At 43.7% G+C, this 19,190-nt stretch overlaps 1 protein-coding gene across 3 annotated transcripts in view; it reads right to left on the bottom strand.

Annotated features, from left to right (window-relative positions):
• The window catches only part of SLC11A2 (solute carrier family 11 member 2), a 164,347-nt gene that overhangs the window by 10,480 nt on the left and 134,677 nt on the right, over window positions 1–19,190 (bottom strand). For all 3 annotated transcript variants that reach the window (XM_040425925.1, XM_040425926.1, XM_040425927.1), the window contains one exon: window positions 5,053–5,106. In XM_040425925.1, the coding sequence (XP_040281859.1) occupies window positions 5,053–5,106 (54 nt within the window). The remainder of the gene's footprint in view (window positions 1–5,052; window positions 5,107–19,190) is intronic.

The following is a 19,190-nucleotide window of genomic DNA, read 5'->3' as shown; positions in this document are numbered from 1 at the left end:
TGAATAAAGATTATTGACTTTCAGACCAAGGGTGACTATTTCTCAAACTGTGGTTTGTGGATTGTCCACGTGCTGCTGTGGTGAAAGGGTATTGCAAGTGGATAAATGTCACCACTGTAAATAAGCGACGTGGAAACTGCGGAGCACCACATGCCATTAATCTGAGAGGTCAACGTTGGTTAAGGGTCCATTCACACGTCCGTAATTTGGGTCCGCATTCGTTCCGCAATTTGCGAACCGATTCACTTTCAATGGGGCTGGAACGGATGCAAATCCACATTTCCTGGATCCGCATCTGTTTTTTCGGGATCCGCAATTTCGTTCCTGGAAAAAATAGAACATGTCCTATTCTTGTCCGCAATTGCGGACCAGAAAAGGCATTTTCTATTATAGTGTCTGTGATGTGCGGATCCGCAAATTGCGGAACGCACATTGCAGGTGTCCGTGTTTTGCGGATCCGCAAAACACTTACGGACGTGTGAATGGACCCTAAGAAGGTGCGCAACAGCAGACTGACACCCTACAGTGGAGCAGCTCACTGCCAAAATGAACCAGGGGCTACCAGACGTGTCTAAGACAGTTCAGCGAACCCTACTGCATATGAAGTTGCATCGGCAGAAAAGGCTTCAGTTATTTCTGCCGTCCTGGAATTGGACCTCCGCCGATTGGCAAAGCATTGCCTTCTCCGATGAGTCACTTTTCGGATGGACTTTGACATGTGAGGCGAGAAACATTAGAGAACACCCTGGAACCATTGCTGGAAGAACACAAGTTGGTGAAGGCAGCATTATGGTCTGGGGAATGTTTTTGTGGCATTCTCTGAACCCACTCATCCATGTGGAAAGCACTCTGAACCGATTTGGGTATAAACCCATCCTTGCAGATCATGTACACCCATACATGCTGATTGTCCAGTACTACCCTGGCCCCAAAATTCCCCAGACTTGAACCCAACTGAGCCACCTTGATCCTCATGTTTGCTCTATGAATCCGCACCCTCCAGCATCTGCGGGATGCACTGCAGTCAGCATGGCTCCAGATATCTACCAGGATAACCTACCAGGACCTTATTGAGCCACTCCCAGCCCATCTGTGCTGCACAAGGTGGTATCTCTGGATATTAGCTGGTGGTCATAATAATGTGACTCGACTGTGTATATGAAGTAGATCTGTGCTTGAATAAAACACACAAAGCCAGATCCTCATGATCTGCAATCCTTTATTGAAAGATTCAAGATCATTAATGTCAGGCAGACTTCATCTGAGTGGTATGTTCTCTTTATACTGCATTATGACTAAACAGAGTTTTTTAGAATTAACACAAAATCTAGAATATAAAATGTCTTGTTTGATCTAGTCTAATGCAAATACACACAGAATACTAAATCCATATGTCTACGGGACTTGAAGGTCAATTTCTGATTCTCTGGATAATACATCATTATACAGAAAAAACAATGTTACAAATTTAACATGGGGATAAAACAATGTAAGACTCAGCATATAGAGCAAGACAAGACTAGAACTTGTGAAGGGTCTGATGGGGTTAACAATACCTTTATTTAACAAGGTGTAAGAGGAAAGGAGAGAAACTTTCTGTAACCACACTTCTCCAGTATACATAAGTTTTGATCTGTCACCCACTGTAGGTATAGGCTACACAGTGTATAGCGGTTGGCTACACAGCACCCCCCCACCCCCCCCCTCCAAGAAAGGCACACAGCAGGCTACATTATCCTATATCACAGAACACTAGGATTTTTTTGTGTCAGTCCTGCAATATTGCAGTATTTTTCACACTTGAGATGTTGCAGTCATCTTACTGGCTCCAGCTATCATGTCAGATGTGTGGCTGTATATTAATACTCATACATACACGTGTCTATGTAAATGACACATCTTATATAAAAGGGGTTTGCCAGGAACAACCTCTTGATGGCCTATGCATAGGATAAGTCATTAATATGAGAATGTGGGGGTCTGATACCCCCATTGATCAGCGGCTACCAGCCGTAAACAGTGAGCAGTGCTAGAACTTCATAGCTCCGTACATTGTGTAGTGGCTGTCCCGGGTACTGCAGCTCAGCTCCCATTGACTTGATGATCGTGGGGGGGTGCCGGATGTCAGCCTCCCACCGTTCTGTACCCTTCTTATAAGCCTTCAATATGTTAGTCCTGGAAAACCCCTTTAAAGAGCTATACAGGTATCCGTAGGGGTGCTAATTTCCTACTAAGTGCAAGATGAAGGTATTAACGTGAGACAATCACATGGTCAACCATCTTTAGAATGCTCATGAGAATATATGGGGTAGTGAATAACACCAGTGGACGCAATGGGGGCATGATGTCTGCATGAAGGATCTAACTTCACCCATTGGGTTGGGGGAATACTAGGAGAATACGTATGAGGGTTCACTGTAGCTTGGTGAAGAGAAATAGTAGTCTGGCTGTTTCTCATTGTTTTGTGCTGCCCTTTAGGTTCCAAATGAAGGGAAGTCATACATCAACACTGTAGAGCAGGGCTGGCCAACCTGCGGCTCTCCAGCTGTTGCAAAACTACAACTCCCAGCATGCCCAGTCTGCCTACAGCAGGGAATGGTGGGAGTTGTAGTTTTACAACAGCTGGAGAGCCGCAGGTTGGCCAGCCCTGCTGTAGAGGATTGGGTCCCGTTTCCTTATGAACATTTTTGTAAGGAAAGAACAAGTTTGATGATTTCCATGTGGAAGAACATGACTGCCCTACACATGGAACACCTTTGTGGTAAACTGTATAAATGACCAAGAACCAGGCCATATAGCCCAACAAGTGTCCAACCTCATTAATGTGGACACCAATCTCTGCAGTCATGTTCCAAAATCTGGCAGCCTTCCTAAAAGAGGGAAGGCTTCAATAGCAGCAAAGTGAGCACCAACTACATATTAAAGAACATAGGGGGTCATTTACTAACTGATAGATGGCAGCTTTTGGTTCAAAGGTTACTTGCGCCACAATCTGCGACTTTTCCCCACTCACACCAGGCCTAAAAAAGGGGGCGGGTCAGCAGGTTCAGGCATAGAAAAACTTCTAAATCTACGCCAGCAACGAAGCTGGTGTAGATTTAGACCAGCGGTGGATGCGCGGAAGTAATGTAGAGGCCAGCCCCCCATAGTTTTTTAAATGAGATGTTCAGAACATATTTATGGATGTAATGTAAAAAAAACTCCCAGGATGTGAACTCTGTGCTGCGATTGGCCAGCGCTACAGCCTGGGAGAAGGAGACGCCCAGGAGAACAAGGGCAGTCTCCGCCCAGTATAACCAAGTCCCCGAAGTCTCCGCCCAGTATAACCAAGTCCCCGAAGATACCGGAGGACATAACGGGAGAACGGAGCGGCGCCCAGGGATAATAGTAAGTGCAGTGAGATCCCTGGGCGCCGCTTTACATATCATGATACTTCGTTCAGAATTTTTTGCTAGATTAAAGGTCCTCTTTAAACATTTACTTTCATTGGTGGTGCAGTGCGCCTGCCCCTCTCTCCTCATTGGTGGCAGCATCGGCACAGAGGGGAGGGAGAGAGTGCTTCCTTCTCCCCTGTGCTGCTGAGGAGAACACAGAGTGCGCTGAGAGCAGCGCGCTCATTGTTCTCTGATACTAGACTGTGCAATAGCGAAGCCTAGTATGGAAAAAAGACAAACCCTGGTATCGAGGTCGATACCAGGCAAACGTATTGATTGGGTATCGAAAATTCGATACCCAAAACAACCCTAATTCATACTTACCTGATCCCGACCGCTCCATTGCTCCTTCTCCTTGGGCACTGGCAGTTCTCATGTATCCCCATGTCAATATCTGGATTGACGCCAATGACGTGTCACCCATGCGTCATGTCACTGGGTCACAAGACTATGCTGACGTGGGGAGACCAGAGGCCTTTGGCGCCCAAGGGGGAGGGATGAAGACAGAACTCAGCTGCGGAGTTCAGGTAAGTATGATTCCCACCGCAGGTCTGGCCACGCTGGGGGTCCGCAGAAAAGGTCCCAAGGAGTGAAGAACCCCTTTAAAGATGAAATTAAGCCATGTGATCTTGTGACATATAGTACTTGAACAAGAATGTTTGTACCCCTTCTCCAGTATGGAGAGACCTTAGAAGGGTCCTTCTAAACATAATGGGGCATGAATCTCTAAGCTGTGCCAAAGAGGTTCAAACACTTCATTCAGCAATGTTGTGCCTTCCAAACTGGTGATAGTCCAAGTGCACGGCCCATCACCAATATGATCTTTAGCATCTACCTATGTCTAGTGCAAACCTAACTTTTGTTTGCCTTTCCTTGTAACTGCAGCATTGTAGGTCCCTTACATATTATTAATACTGCCGCCAAGCACACTGCTGTTATTTCAGCTGTAATATAATGATCCATAGTGCCATAACGTTCCAGCCTTTGTGGAATTGACACTGCATGTGGGTCCATCAAGTAGTAGGAGAATTATAGCATCCATCTGCCTCATTCAGCATTGCCATCCACAGATAATTTAAAGGGCAATTCCACTTTAATGAATCTTCTGACAATTCTTGGACTTGCGTGTCATAATCTTCAGCTTTGTTAGTGTGGTCTCGATTTTCCATAGCATAAAACATGAGGTACGAAGGTGTGTCAGGAGTAGCAATGGAGAATTTCTATGTCAGATATGAGTAAAGTGCATATGCATTCAAGGACATTAGATCATCAGACACTACAGCTAGAAGGGTCACATAAGATCATCCAAAAACAGCAAAATATCCTTCTGACATAACAGATCTGCACAAAGGGAAATCACCGACTAAAATGGAACATGTATTAGTTACATAGAATGGGTTAAATAGGACAATGTAAGAAAACTATACAGCCATGATTTATAACATACATAGCGTCCTCTGTGCAAATTGCACATACATTTTGGTATGTTCACACAGTAAACCATAGAAACACACTGGCTCTGATGGCTACTTGCCATGCCCAGATAGACTTCATTCCCTTAGTAATTAACAGAGGAACTAGCTTGATCTTCGGCAAGCATTATTTGATGGATGCTTACCGTCTGACCGCATTCGAGGAACTTCACGCCCAAAGCAACCAAACATTGCCATGTCTGTGTGAAGAAGGAACAGAAGTATTAGAACAAGACAGAAGTATGTCAGTAGCTACAATATGTGGTGCTACAGAAGCTACCGATGGATGCGGTATGCCTAAACAAATCACCCAGAATTTCTTTTAAACAAATCTGGCCTCTAGGAAATCAGACCGACTCCTAGAAAGATCTTACTGGTTGGGCTGAGCTAGGGTACCATGCGCAGCCCATAGAAAAGAACTGCACTGTTTCTGGAGACAGAAAGAAAAGAAAGGTCAGCCTAAAGCACCACACATGTTAAAGGGTGCTGACATATTTGGGGGCATTTTTTTTAACATGGCATTTTATGCATTTCAGTGTATCTACAGATTATTGAAATCTACTTGACAGTGAATCCATCAGGGAGCTGCTCTGATGGCTGATCTGTAGCCCTGATCTCTGAACTCCTAACAGCTCAAACATTTAAGTTTTCTCAATTCTTATAAGTTTGATACAAACTTAGGGCTCTTTCACACCTGCGTTGTTCTGTTCCGGCATAGAGTTCCGTCGTCGGGGCTCTATGCCGGAAGAATCCTGATCAGGATTATCCCCATGCATTCTGAATGGAGAGAAATCCGTTCAGGATGCATCAGGATGTCTTCAGTTCCGGAACGGAACGTTTTTTGGCCGGAGAAAATACTGCAGCATGCTGCGCTTTTTGCTCCGGTCAAAAATCCTGAATACTTGCCACAAGGCCGGATCCAGAATTAATACCCATTGAAAGGCATTAATCCGGATCCTGCCTTAAGCTAAACGATGTTTCGGCGCATTACCGGATCCGACGTTTAGCTTTTTCTGAATGGTTACCATGGCTGCCAGGACACTAAAGTCCTGTTTGCCATGGTAAAGTGTAGTGGGGAGCGGGGGAGCAGTATACTTACCATCCGTGCGGCTCCCGGGGCGCTTCAGAGTGACGTCAGGGCGCTCCACCCGCATGGATGACGTGATCGCATGGATCACGTCATCCATGCCCATGGGGCGCCCTGACGTCATTCTGGAGCGCCCCGGGAGCCGCACGGACGGTAAGTATACTGCTCCCCCGCTCCCCGCTCCTACTATGGCAACCAGGACTTTAATAGCGTCCTGGGTGCCATAGTAACACTGAACGCATTTTGAAGACGGATCTGTCTTCAAATGCTTTCAGTTCACTTGCGGGGTTACGGATCCGGCGGGCACCTCCGGCAAATGGAGTACACGACGGATCCGGACAACGCAAGTGTGTTGAAAGGTTAGTTACGCTTTAAGGCCTCTTTCAAACTGTGCATTAAAGGGGTTGTCCGGGTTCAGAGCTGAACCCGGACATCCCTCCATTTTCACCCCGGCAGCCCCCCTGACATGAGCATCGGAGCAGTTCATGCTCCGATGCTCTCCTTTGCCCTGCGCTAAATCGCGCAGGGCAAAGGCATTTTTAGGAGTTCTGGTGACATACCGGGGCTCTCCATGGGGCTGACAGGAACCCCGGTGACGTCACCGGCACTGATGGGCGGGATTTAGCTCTGCCCTAGCCAGTAAAACGGCTAGGGCAGAGCTAAAGCCTGCCCCTCAGAGCCGGTGACATCACCGAACACACTGCTGGGCGGAAGTTACCGCCCGGCAGTGTGTTATTGAAAACAAAAAAGCCTGTAACCTGCGCGATTTAGCGCAGGGCACGGGAGTGCATCGGAGCATGAGATGCTCCGATACTAGCCTCAGGAGGGCTGTCTGGGTGAAAAAAAGGGTATGTGCGGGTTCAGCTCTAAACCCGGACAACCCCTTTAAAAGTACAGTGTATGTACTTGAGGAAGCACACTACTTATGCCAATTATATCACGTGTATCTGGCATTTATTAGCAGTTTTCCTCTGTGCTTGCTGAATGTCTAATTTGCAGTTCTCCCAGAGATGGTGGGTGAAGACCAGCTTCCATACACTGCACACAGAAAGTAGAGGAGAATCTGCTTCCCAATCTTCTCTTACTCAGTCAGATGAAGCCCCAGGATCATGAAGAACTTTACAGAGAAGTACTGACCTGTACTGTTTTAAAAAATGCACTTATACTGAGATATAAACTTCCTATTCAGCTCTTTGTCTGCGCTTGTCTCCTCTATCTCACTCCTGCTCACTCCTCTCCCTTCCCTCTCCATAGGTTTGTATTGACATGTATAATCTCAGCAGAGTTAGTCCTATCCTGGATGGTTTTCAAGTATATTTTAAAGTGAAAAGCCATCAGCAAGACAGAGGGGAAGGTAAACTGCTGATAGCATGAAAACTAGACATTTCTCACTGATAAGACATATTACAAAGTTTCTTGTGGTTGCTTGTATTATTGATTTATGCAAAGCCGTGTGAAAAGTTAGTGACCATTTAACTTTAATGAGTGTTTAAGAGCTGTCAGGAGTTCAGGGCTTCAGATCAAGCCGTCAGAGCATGTCCCTGATGCATTTATTATAAAGCTGAATGCAATAGTCTATAAATGCACCGAAACTGAAAGCTGTAGAGGACAAACTGTTGAAAATTGTTAATAAAAAACAACTGAAAAAAATAAATAAATCCAAAATGAGTAAAGTGCAGGGATGAAAATACCCCCCTCCAAAAAAAAAGGTGTCCATGACCTAAGGAGCTCATCAGGCTATACAGGGCTACAAGAAAACGATATATTTGAAAATGATGCATCGGCGCTACTGATTAACACTATAAGTATTAGCATATGTTTGACAATGAAGAAGAGTAAAATACTAATGAGGCATGAGAAAGCAGAATGTCTCGGTAGGCCCAAAGTAAGGAGCCACACAGTTTTTAAGGCTGAGTACAGGATGTTGCACCTATGATATATTCAGTCGAAGCTGTCAGTTACGTGCCATAGTTTGATTGTACTAGAAATGAAAGAAGCTCTCTGAGAGGTTTTTATTACTATAGTAGCACTCCCACAAAAAATGTATTTTCTGACCTGTTAGAAAAGTCTATGATGTAATCTGTAGTGAATATCATCTTCTCATCAGTGACTGTATTTGTGAGCTATCCCCTCCCTTCTGATCCTCAGCTGTGTCATGTGACCAACTCTCTGATCTCCAACTGACACAGGACAGGGAGTCAGCTACTTCTCTATTCATTCCTATGAGACAGAGTGAGGCTCCCATAGGAATACATAGAGAAACTGACTTCCTGTCCACACATAAGATGCTGTGTTATTTGGAATGTCTGATTGTTAGTCACATGACACAGCTGAGGATCAGAAGGGAGGGGATAGCTCACAAATACAGACACTGGTAAGAAGATTACATTCACTACAGATTACATCATGTAACTTTATAACACGTCAGAGAATCATTTTTTTTGCGGGAGTTCTTCTTTAAAATGCTAACTCTCATCCAATATTCTACCAGTGTAAATTGTTTCATCCCAGTTCAGTTGCACCCATACATTTTGAATGTTTTTATTTTTTATTATGGGAACCTTGTCACATGATCTCCACCTGTTCACAGCAGGCTCCTATGTGTAGACAGCAGTGGTGTGTCTCCTAGCAGCCTCTCTGTTGGCTTACTGCTTGTTCATTTTAGGATGACGAAATCACCTTTCAGACCCCTTTTTGACTATCTCCATCCTCTCTGTTCCTCGGGATGTTGCCACAGGGTGCTGCTGAAGAGATGATTTCTGCCTTATCTAGGAGTACAGTTATACATGTAGGAGAGTCCCTGCAATTATTACCTGCAGAGTTATAAACCTCCTGACTAACACCTACTGTCTACACTATATGGGTGCGCTGTGTGCAGGATCCCCAGTGTATTTCTAGGAGATGCACCTGTAGGCTGGTCTCCCTACCTCCTGTATGTAAGAGCTGATAGAGAAGAGAGGGCAGACAGGGTGAAACTGCATTACATTCACATAGAACTCAGAGCGGTGCAGTGCGAAGAGACTCTGCAAAGCCAGAGACATGAAGGGAAAAGGAGAACCATATCTGAGGGGAAGAAGGAATTAATATGGCAGATAACCTACAAATGGCATCTCAAGTTTTGCAGGTCTGCACAAAGAATAGGAGCCACTATATTATTCTTCAAAAGGGTTCTCCGGGAATGATTTAAAATGGCCGCCAGCAAACTGTCCTAGAATGTGAGCAGGATTGGTTGCCTCCACTTGCAGAGTTGCCTAAGGGGGTGAGTAGGCAGGGCCTCACTACACATTACACTGCTCTACAATAGATGGTAATGATATGATCTTGCTTATGATATGCCATCATGGATGAGCAGCCTAACAGGAACGCTCACCAATATGTAGTATATGCAAGTACCAGAGAGTAGTGTTTAGTGAGGCCCCACCTCTCACCCCCTAGGCAACTCTGCAAGTGGCACACCCCTTATTTTGGGCTCTGCAGCAGGGTATATGTTGAGGCAGAGCCACATTAATACTGGGTGGCTTCTCCCCTTGCTGTGATACAAGGCTGCATTAGAGTAGAGCGTCTACTGTCATCATGCATAGTAGGAGGGACCCACAGGACCAGCATCAGGTGTCATGATGTGGGGCATCATTAGCTACCATGGCCCATCTGGTATTCGTGGAGCAGCAGCTCCCATGGCCAGCTTGATTGGCAGATCTCTTCCCCAGTGAGAATGTCTGGGACTGGATGGGGTGACAGATTTCCCATGCAAAGCAACCAACAACCACCTTGGCTGAACTACAGGTCCAAGTTGAAAGAGCTTCAAATGACAAACCACAGGATCTGTATGACCATTACCATGCCAGAGTGCCAGCCTGTATCACAGCATGGGCAGATGCTACCCAGTATTAATGTCACCCTGCCTCACCATATTCTGCAGGGCCTGAAATAAAGAGTGCACCACCCTGGTTGTGTGATCATTGGCCAAACACCACCAGCAGCTTATACTTTGTCAATCTCAGCTCAATCGCAGTAAGGTTTCCAGATGTTCTTTTTTTGTCATTTTTCAGTAGTGTCATTTAAAAGCAGGTATACTTCAGATTGCAGCATCGGATCACAAAATTAAAGGTATGGTTATAGTATGCATTATGCCTGGGTTAGAAGTGATTTTCCTGCTATCTGTCTCCCTTTAAATATATTGTCTAGTTTTCTAAAAAATAAAGTCAATGGTCACATATGCTTGGTAACTCTCCAATATGTGTCTACTCAGGGGGTTAGAGGTAAAACCACCCAGTTCCCTGGAATGGAGGACAGTCTCCGTTAATCAATGTTTTATGAAATGTCCCCTTTAAATAGACAGACAACTTCATATTAGTTGCTCACTCTTTTCTATAAAGTCCTGTACACCATGCCTACCATCTTTTCTAGGAAGAAGCAGCACATTTCCCTAATAAAGTATATTACAAATTTTTTTATCATCCTTATCTCTACACAACAGTAAATCTAAACTGAAATGATAGTCACATTTAAAATAATTACATATGGAGATCCTCATTTCTTACTGATCTTTTAATACTGAGAATAAACTGTCAACCCCATGTAAAGCTGGTGAAAGTACAGTGGCATGCAAAAGTTTGTCAAACAGTTAAGCAACTTGAAGTTGAAATGATCACCATAAGGCATAAAGGTAAAGGGGCTGTGTCACTTCAGCAAGTGGCATTTATCATGTAGAGAAAGTTAATACAAGGAACTTACTAATGTATTGTGATTGTCCATATTGCCTCCTTTGCTGGCTTGATTAATTTTTCCACTGCATTATACACTGCTCGTTTCCATGGTTACGACCACCCTGCAATCCAGCAGGTGTGGCCGTGCTTGCACACTGTAGGAAAAAGTGCTGGCCTCTCTGGTGGCCGGGACCATGAAGGGCACACATAAGCTGGTGCTTTTTCTTATAGTGTGTAAGCACTGCCACCCAGGGTGGTCGTAACCATGGAAACATAAGTGTAAAATGTGATGGAAAAATGAATCAAGCCAGCATAGGAAGCAATTTGGATAATAATAATCCATTAGTAAGTGGTTTGTATTAACTTTCTCTGCATAATAAATGCTATTTTCTGATGTGACAAAGCCCCTTTAAAGATGAAACACACTTTTTAACATTTTAAGTAATATCAGTATATTATTTAGTTTTTTTTACAACTTTAGGTTCCATTCTCACATCCGTAGATTGGGCAAATTGCGTAACGGGTGCGGACCATTCATTCTCTATGGGGCAGGAATGGATGCGGACAGCACACAGTCCAAGAACAAAGAGAAAGGTTGATTCCAGCTTCAGCATATAAAAAGTTTTCTTTATTCGGCTTGTAATAAAATCCAACAAAGATGTCACATGGAGAGACACAAGATTGTGACGCGTTTCGGGCTGTGGTATTGAGCCCTTCTTCAAGACAATACAAAAGTGTACTAAAAACAAATACTTTATATACCACACAAATGGGTTACTCCTCCTTCTTAGTTAATTGGAGACTGTGTCCCAGACCCAGGTGCTCCAAGATTAGGAGATCCTCCCTGGAGCACGTGGGTGGGGACGCAGTGCTTCACAGAATTGCACACTCAGAGACCACATATAAACATATTGATGCACTACATATATTGCAGAGTTAAATCATGTTTTCTGTTCAAACCCTTTGGTATGCAAGTGTCAAGAATGAACATCCAATATGTTTCCCTACTTAGAAGCTTCTGTTTGCGATCGCCTCCTCTGACAGGTGTGGACACCACTTCCACTCCCTGTACAGAAAACGCAGAAATATCGCCCTTGTGAACAGTGGCAAAATGTCTCGTAGCCGCTGAGACATTACGGGACATAAAATGAGGGACATCGCTCAGATGTTTTCTTATATGCACCTTCAGTTCATTAGTGGTACAGCCCACGTATTGTAGGTTGCATATTTTGCATGTTATGACATAAACTACATGGTCTGTTTTACAATTTATACAGGGAGTGCAGAATTATTAGGCAAGTTGTATTTTTGAGGATTAATTTTATTATTGAACAACAACCATGTTCTCAATGAACCCAAAAAACTCATTAATATCAAAGCTGAATATTTTTGGAAGTAGTTTTTAGTTTGTTTTTAGTTTTAGCTATTTTAGGGGGATATCTGTGTGTGCAGGTGACTATTACTGTGCATAATTATTAGGCAACTTAACAAAAAACAAATATATACCCATTTCAATTATTTATTTTTACTAGTGAAACCAATATAACATCTCAACATTCACAAATATACATTTCTGACATTCAAAAACAAAACAAAAACAAATCAGTGACCAATATAGCCACCTTTCTTTGCAAGGACACTCAAAAGCCTGCCATCCATGGATTCTGTCAGTGTTTTGATCTGTTCACCATCAACATTGCGTGCAGCAGCAACCACAGCCTCCCAGACACTGTTCAGAGAGGTCTACTGTTTTCCCTCCTTGTAAATCTCACATTTGATGATGGACCACAGGTTCTCAATGGGGTTAAGATCAGGTGAACAAGGAGGCCATGTCATTAGATTTTCTTCTTTTATACCCTTTCTTGCCAGCCACGCTGTGGAGTACTTGGACGCGTGTGATGGAGCATTGTCCTGCATGAAAATCATGTTTTTCTTGAAGGATGCAGACTTGATCCTGTACCACTGCTTGAAGAAGGTGTCTTCCAGAAACTGGCAGTAGGACTGGGAGTTGAGCTTGACTCCATCCTCAACCCGAAAAGGCCCCACAAGCTCATCTTTGATGATACCAGCCCAAACCAGTACTCCACCTCCACCTTGCTGGCGTCTGAGTCGGACTGGAGCTCTCTGCCCTTTACCAATCCAGCCACGGGCCCATCCATCTGGCCCATCAAGACTCACTCTCATTTCATCAGTCCATAAAACCTTAGAAAAATCAGTCTTGAGATATTTCTTGGCCCAGTCTTGACGTTTCAGCTTGTGTGTCTTGTTCAGTGGTGGTTGTCTTTCAGCCTTTCTTACCTTGGCCATGTCTCTGAGTATTGCACACCTTGTGCTTTTGGGCACTCCAGTGATGTTGCAGCTCTGAAATATGGCCAAACTGGTGGCAAGTGGCATCTTGGCAGCTGCACGCTTGACTTTTCTCAGTTCATGGGCAGTTATTTTGCGCCTTGGTTTTTCCACACGCTTCTTGCGACCCTGTTGACTATTTTGAATGAAACGCTTGATTGTTCGATGATCACGCTTCAGAAGCTTTGCAATTTTAAGAGTGCTGCATCCCTCTGCAAGATATCTCACTATTTTTGACTTTTCTGAGCCTGTCAAGTCCTTCTTTTGACCCATTTTGCCAAAGGAAAGGAAGTTGCCTAATAATTATGCACACCTGATATAGGGTGTTGATGTCATTAGACCACACCCCTTCTCATTACAGAGATGCACATCACCTAATATGCTTAATTGGTAGTAGGCTTTCGAGCCTATACAGCTTGGAGTAAGACAACATGCATAAAGAGGATGATGTGGTCAAAATACTCATTTGCCTAATAATTCTGCGCGCAGTGTATATTGCTTGAGTATGTGTTGTTTGTTATTGGCCCTAGATGTGACCTCTTTCGAGATAAGCATGTGTCGACAGCATATACATTTATTGCTGCCGCATTTATAATTTCCGTTTGTTTTGGGCCAGCTGTTCGTTCTGGGGAAATTCTCCCTATATAGACTGGGGCTGATTTTTTGCCCTACTGTAGGGGCTTTTTTTGCTACACATCTAATCCCTGTTGAAGCTATATTTTTCCATTCTTCATTATAGTTCAAAACATGAAGATGTTTGCGTATAATTTTGCAAATCTTAAAGTAGTCTCTACTATAATTAGTAATAAAAGTGATGGGTTTTTCTTTATTAATAGTAGTGTCCTTAGTCATAATATTTTTATTTTTATTCTTATTTTTATTTTCGTATCCCCTGTCATTAATGTCCCCATCAGCATTTTTGTTCTCATTGTCTATGTTCTTATTTTTATGATTTTTTGGAAAAATTAGGGTTTCTCTATCTTTTGATCTGGCAAAATTGATTCCTCTCTCAATATTAGTTTGGGTGTAACCCCTCACCTTAAGTCTGGCTGCAATATTTTTAGCTTCTCTTTCAAAGAGCTCTGGGGTAGAGCAATTTCTCTTCGCCCTTATCATTTCTCCCTTGGGGATATTTTTTAGGACGTGTGGTGGATGACAGGAGGAGGCAGAGAGAATGGTATTACCAGCTGTAGACTTTCTATGGGTGTATGTAACCACCCTGCTGGTGTCATTATCACCTTCCAGGCATAAATCCAGAAAAACAATTCTCCCTGGATCGCTGGAAAAGGTGAGTTTTATTGATGTAGTACAATTATTTAGATATTCTATACAGTCAGCTATCCTCTCTGTGTCCCCCTGCCACACCCACAGCATATCGTCGATATAACGACCGTACCATTTGAAATCTTCTCTATAGGGATTGTTGTCAGAAAAGAGAAAATTATTCTCCCACCACGCCATATATATATTTGCTATTGACGGTGAGTATTTAGCTCCCATAGGGATTCCTGATTGCTGTAGGTAATATTTTTTGTTGAACATAAAATAATTATGTCTCATCAAAAAATCCAGAACCAAACATAAAAATTCCTGCAGTTCTAGAGTATAATTACTATAATGTTCCAGAAACCATTTTAAAGCAACAATAGCGGATTCGTGGGGGATGTTAGTATATAATGAGGAGATATCTGCTGTCACCCATGTAAAGTTTTTATGCCAGTCAAAGGAGAGAAAATTAACCAAAACTGTGCTGGTGTCTCTTAGATATCCTGGTATTAAAGGCACAAGGGGTTGTAGCAGGGAGTCGGCCCACTCCGATAAATTTTCGGAGTATGAGCCTAAACCTGCCACAATTGGACGTAATGGGGGAGGGAAACCTGGTTTATGGATTTTGGGGAGCGCATGAAAAATAGGTGTAATAGCATGTTCTACATACATGAACTCAACTTCTCTTTTAGATAGTATGCCCAAGGAGTGACCCTTATCCAAAACAGTTTTCAGGGTTTTCTGACAAGGGAGGAGAGGATTGCAATCCAATGAAAGATAAGTGTTGGAGTCTTTAAGCATATCCAGTATCTGATTCTTATAAAGCTCACTATCAAGGATTACGACCGCTCCTCCCTTGTCAGCTTTCCTTATCACAACATCATGCATATTTTGCAATTCCAGAAAGGCTTTATGTTTGTTTTTTGTCAGATTATTTTTCATTACTTTGTCATCTGAGATAACTTTTAAAGCACATAAATCCCTCTGGATCAAATCCTGAAATCTGTCAAGGACCTCGGATCGGGACTGTATGGGGTAAAAACTCTTATTAGAGATTTTATATGTAGTAGATCTATTACACATACAGTCCCGCTCCAAACCCCCACACATTTCCTGGAGTGAGGCAATCTGCACCAGATCTGCAAAGGTAAAACATGGACACATGTTCTCAATTGTGACATCACATGGTGTATCATTAACATTAGATGCATCTTCTGTTGTAACATTAATATCATCATTAATAACTGAGAAATGTTTCTTTAGTGTCATTTTTCTAGCAAGTTTGTTGACATCTATTATTGTGTGATATAGATCAAAACTGCGGGATGGGGAGAAAGAGAAACCCTTTCTCAGAACCCTCTCCTGAAAAGGGGAGACGGGCTTTGAGGAAAGGTTAATCACCTCTATGTCATTGGCTGTTTCTTGCGGCTCGGATATCGCCTGCCTTTTTCGGTGTTTTCTCCCCGCCCTGCGTTTTTTGCTTGATTACGGTGACTGGAGCCTCCTGTTGCAGATCCCTCCACATGGGTATTGGAGCTTTCCGCATTGTCTGAATTAGAATCCAAAGAATCCATGTCCGTGGAACTGAATGACACACCTGTATTGCGTTTTGCTCTGGATTTAAATCGATTCATTTTCTTGAGAATGGATCGGGGAGTTCCTGATTTGGTATTAGACCATGTGTATACTGAATTGGTACTGTAATCCAGGAGATCTCAATTAAATTTGTTCTGCTTGAACTCAATAAGCATGTCCTCCAGTTTATTAAGGTTTTCATTTAGTTTGGCATCCATATCCTGGAAGCTCTCGTCCAATTCATGGTGTTTTAATTCCTCTTGTAATATTTTGATCTCATCATGGGTTTCTTTTAGAGCAGTTTCTTCATGTGAAATAATTAACTCCATTAATTTGATAGAACATTCTGATAGAGTGTTGTACCATTGTGTGGTAAAAGAATCAGAGTAAGTCGTGGTTGGTTGCTTTCTTAGCCGCAATCCCCTAGGCACCATATTCTTATCTAGGTATTTCTTTAGGGATGTGCAGTCCCACCACGTCTTCAACTCCTTTGCCAAGAGTTTCTCCAGTGACGTCATTTTTATTTTTAAATCAATTTCACCCTGTTTGGATGTGCCTGCTGTATTGAAAATATTGTCCATCTTTTTCATGCGGTCTTCACATTGCTCCATTGAGCGTAATGCCGCAGACATAATCCAAAACAATGTATAGCAGGTTTTGTGGATCCCAAGCCTAAAGAAAAAACTTATTTTGCGTATTCAGGTGAGGGGGAGTGCACGCTGGTTCACATAGCATGTATGATAAGGGAAAGGATTTTAGCAGCTCTCACCTCTGGTCACCTGCCTGAAGCACGGAAAGGGAAGTGGCTTGAACCTAGCCACACTTGATAAGTCCAAGAACAAAGAGAAAGGTTGATTCCAGCTTCAGCATATAAAAAGTTTTCTTTATTCGGCTTGTAATAAAATCCAACAAAGATGTCACATGGAGAGACACAAGATTGTGACGCGTTTCGGGCTGTGGTATTGAGCCCTTCTTCAAGACAATACAAAAGTGTACTAAAAACAAATACTTTATATACCACACAAATGGGTTACTCCTCCTTCTTAGTTAATTGGAGACTGTGTCCCAGACCCAGGTGCTCCAAGATTAGGAGATCCTCCCTGGAGCACGTGGGTGGGGACGCAGTGCTTCACAGAATTGCACACTCAGAGACCACATATAAACATATTGATGCACTACATATATTGCAGAGTTAAATCATGTTTTCTGTACCTTTGGTATGCAAGTGTCAAGAATGAACATCCAATATGTACTGTCCACATCCGCATTTCCGGAGTGCGCCCCGATCTTTTGGAACACGGCCCCGATCTTCTGGTCCGCGGCTCCGGAAAAAAATAGAACATGTCCCATTCTTGTCCACAATTGCAGACAAGAATAGGCAGTTCTATGGGGGTGCCGGCCGGGTGTATTGCGGATCCGCAATACACTACGGACGTGTAAATGGACCCTTAGAGTGAAAAAAAATATATAGGATTTTTTGTGCTCATCTGTAAAATCCTTTTCTCGCCGAGTTCATTGGAGGACACAGAAGACCATGGGTATAGCTGCTGCCACTAGGAGGTGATACTAAGCAAAAAAAAAAGTGTTAGCTCCTCCTCTCAGCTATATCCCTCCTGCAGACACTGAGCTAAACAGTTTGTACAAAAGCAGTAGGAGAACACAACAGAACACAATAAAAAGGAAGAAAACCAGAGATGGGTCATCATCAAGAACCAGAAGGACCCATCTAGGAGAACCAGCAATGTACCTACAGGGTGGGAGCTGTGTCCCCCAATGAACTCAGCGAGAAAACGATTTTACAGGTAAGCACAAAAAATCCTATTTTCTCACTCGTATCATTGGGGGACACAAAAGAACATGGGACGTTGAAGAGCAGTACCATGGGAATGGCTATGAACACTGGCCGAGCAGGCAGTAACAGTATGTGGGGGAGCGCAACTACTCGCCCTGCGGAAGGGGAGAAGTAGAAGCAGCCGATCCGGCTTAGTAGAAAACCAGCACTTAGGGGTGACAACAAGGGCAGTACGACCGCTCAACCCGGTGAGGGGAGCCATGTAGACAACTGAATAAGTGCATACCCAAACTCCACACGGAGAGAAAGCTGATGCTGTCACTGTAGTAGATTGTAGAGGCAATGCGGTACATGCAAAGGGAACAAGGCGCTAAGCCAGTGCTATGGAAATCAGTAGGTTATACCAGGTACAGAAAACGTACTAACCCCCAGCAGAAGTGATAAACCCCTCAGCCGCAGTGTGTCATGGCAGAACATAAGCAAAGTGCCCCCTGTGGAAGAAGGAAATGTAGACACAATCACAACTACAACTAGCGAGAAGACACCATGCCTAGAAGGAGGAATGCTGTGTAGATACCGCCGGAAAGCCAGGGCCGATACTCCACATGGAGGAAGAAGATGAGAAGAAAACTATAAATGTAGTGTCTCCTGCCCAGGAGTCACGTAAGCCGCAGTTGAAGGATGAACGCAAAAATCCCCCCTGGGAAGGATTCACGCACTAGTAGCCATGGAACCGGAGTAGCCAGAATATCTATGGGCAGCGCAAAGACTGCCTCACAGGGGGGAGGCAATAACAACAACTATAGCCTCTAGGGTCAGAGGAGAGACTCCACCTGAAAATGAGGACAACAGCAATAGCCACCAGAATTGGTGCTAGCGCAACACAACACATGAGAAGGAAGAAAACTGGCAATCAGAGCAGACACCGGGCATGCCAATGACAATCAACCAAATGAGATTGCCCCTTCACAAGGACTCAAGGCACGAGGAAAGGTATGAAGTATACCAACGGCCTTTTAGAGCTACAGGCCAAACTGGAAGACCTAGGCTGCCACGTAGGCGCCAGACACCAATCCGAACTAAGACTACCTGAGGAAGGGGGTAGTGTGAAGCAGTTACAGTATCCAGCAGTAGTGCCAAAATACCACCTATGACAGGGGATAAGGTGATTGTAGGTACAGTGTCTAGCCAATAGGCCACCCATGGAACGGGATGCCATGTAACAAGGAACAAATGAGAGTCGTCGCGGTAGACAATGTTGAAGCAATTACTCTACCCAAGAAAGACGGATAATGTAATAGGAGGAACAGTTTCCAGTGGTAGTGGAAATACTCCGCTGATGGAAAGAGGGGAACCGAAAAGATGTATTTTTTTAGGTCAATTCTAACAAAACAGAGCTAGGGAAACTGCACCCACAGTAAGAAGCATTTTCCTCAGCACATTAGTACTGAGGCAAGGAAGGGGTTAAGCAGGGGTGGAGCTTATTGGGAAGCTGGTGGGGATTTTTTTTTC

The sequence above is a fragment of the Bufo bufo genome, chromosome 3 (assembly GCF_905171765.1).
Source record: "Bufo bufo chromosome 3, aBufBuf1.1, whole genome shotgun sequence".
NCBI classification, from domain to species: Eukaryota; Metazoa; Chordata; class Amphibia; order Anura; family Bufonidae; genus Bufo; species Bufo bufo.
Note: the sequence above shows the minus strand (reverse complement) of the source record. Positions and strands in the feature narration are given on the sequence as shown.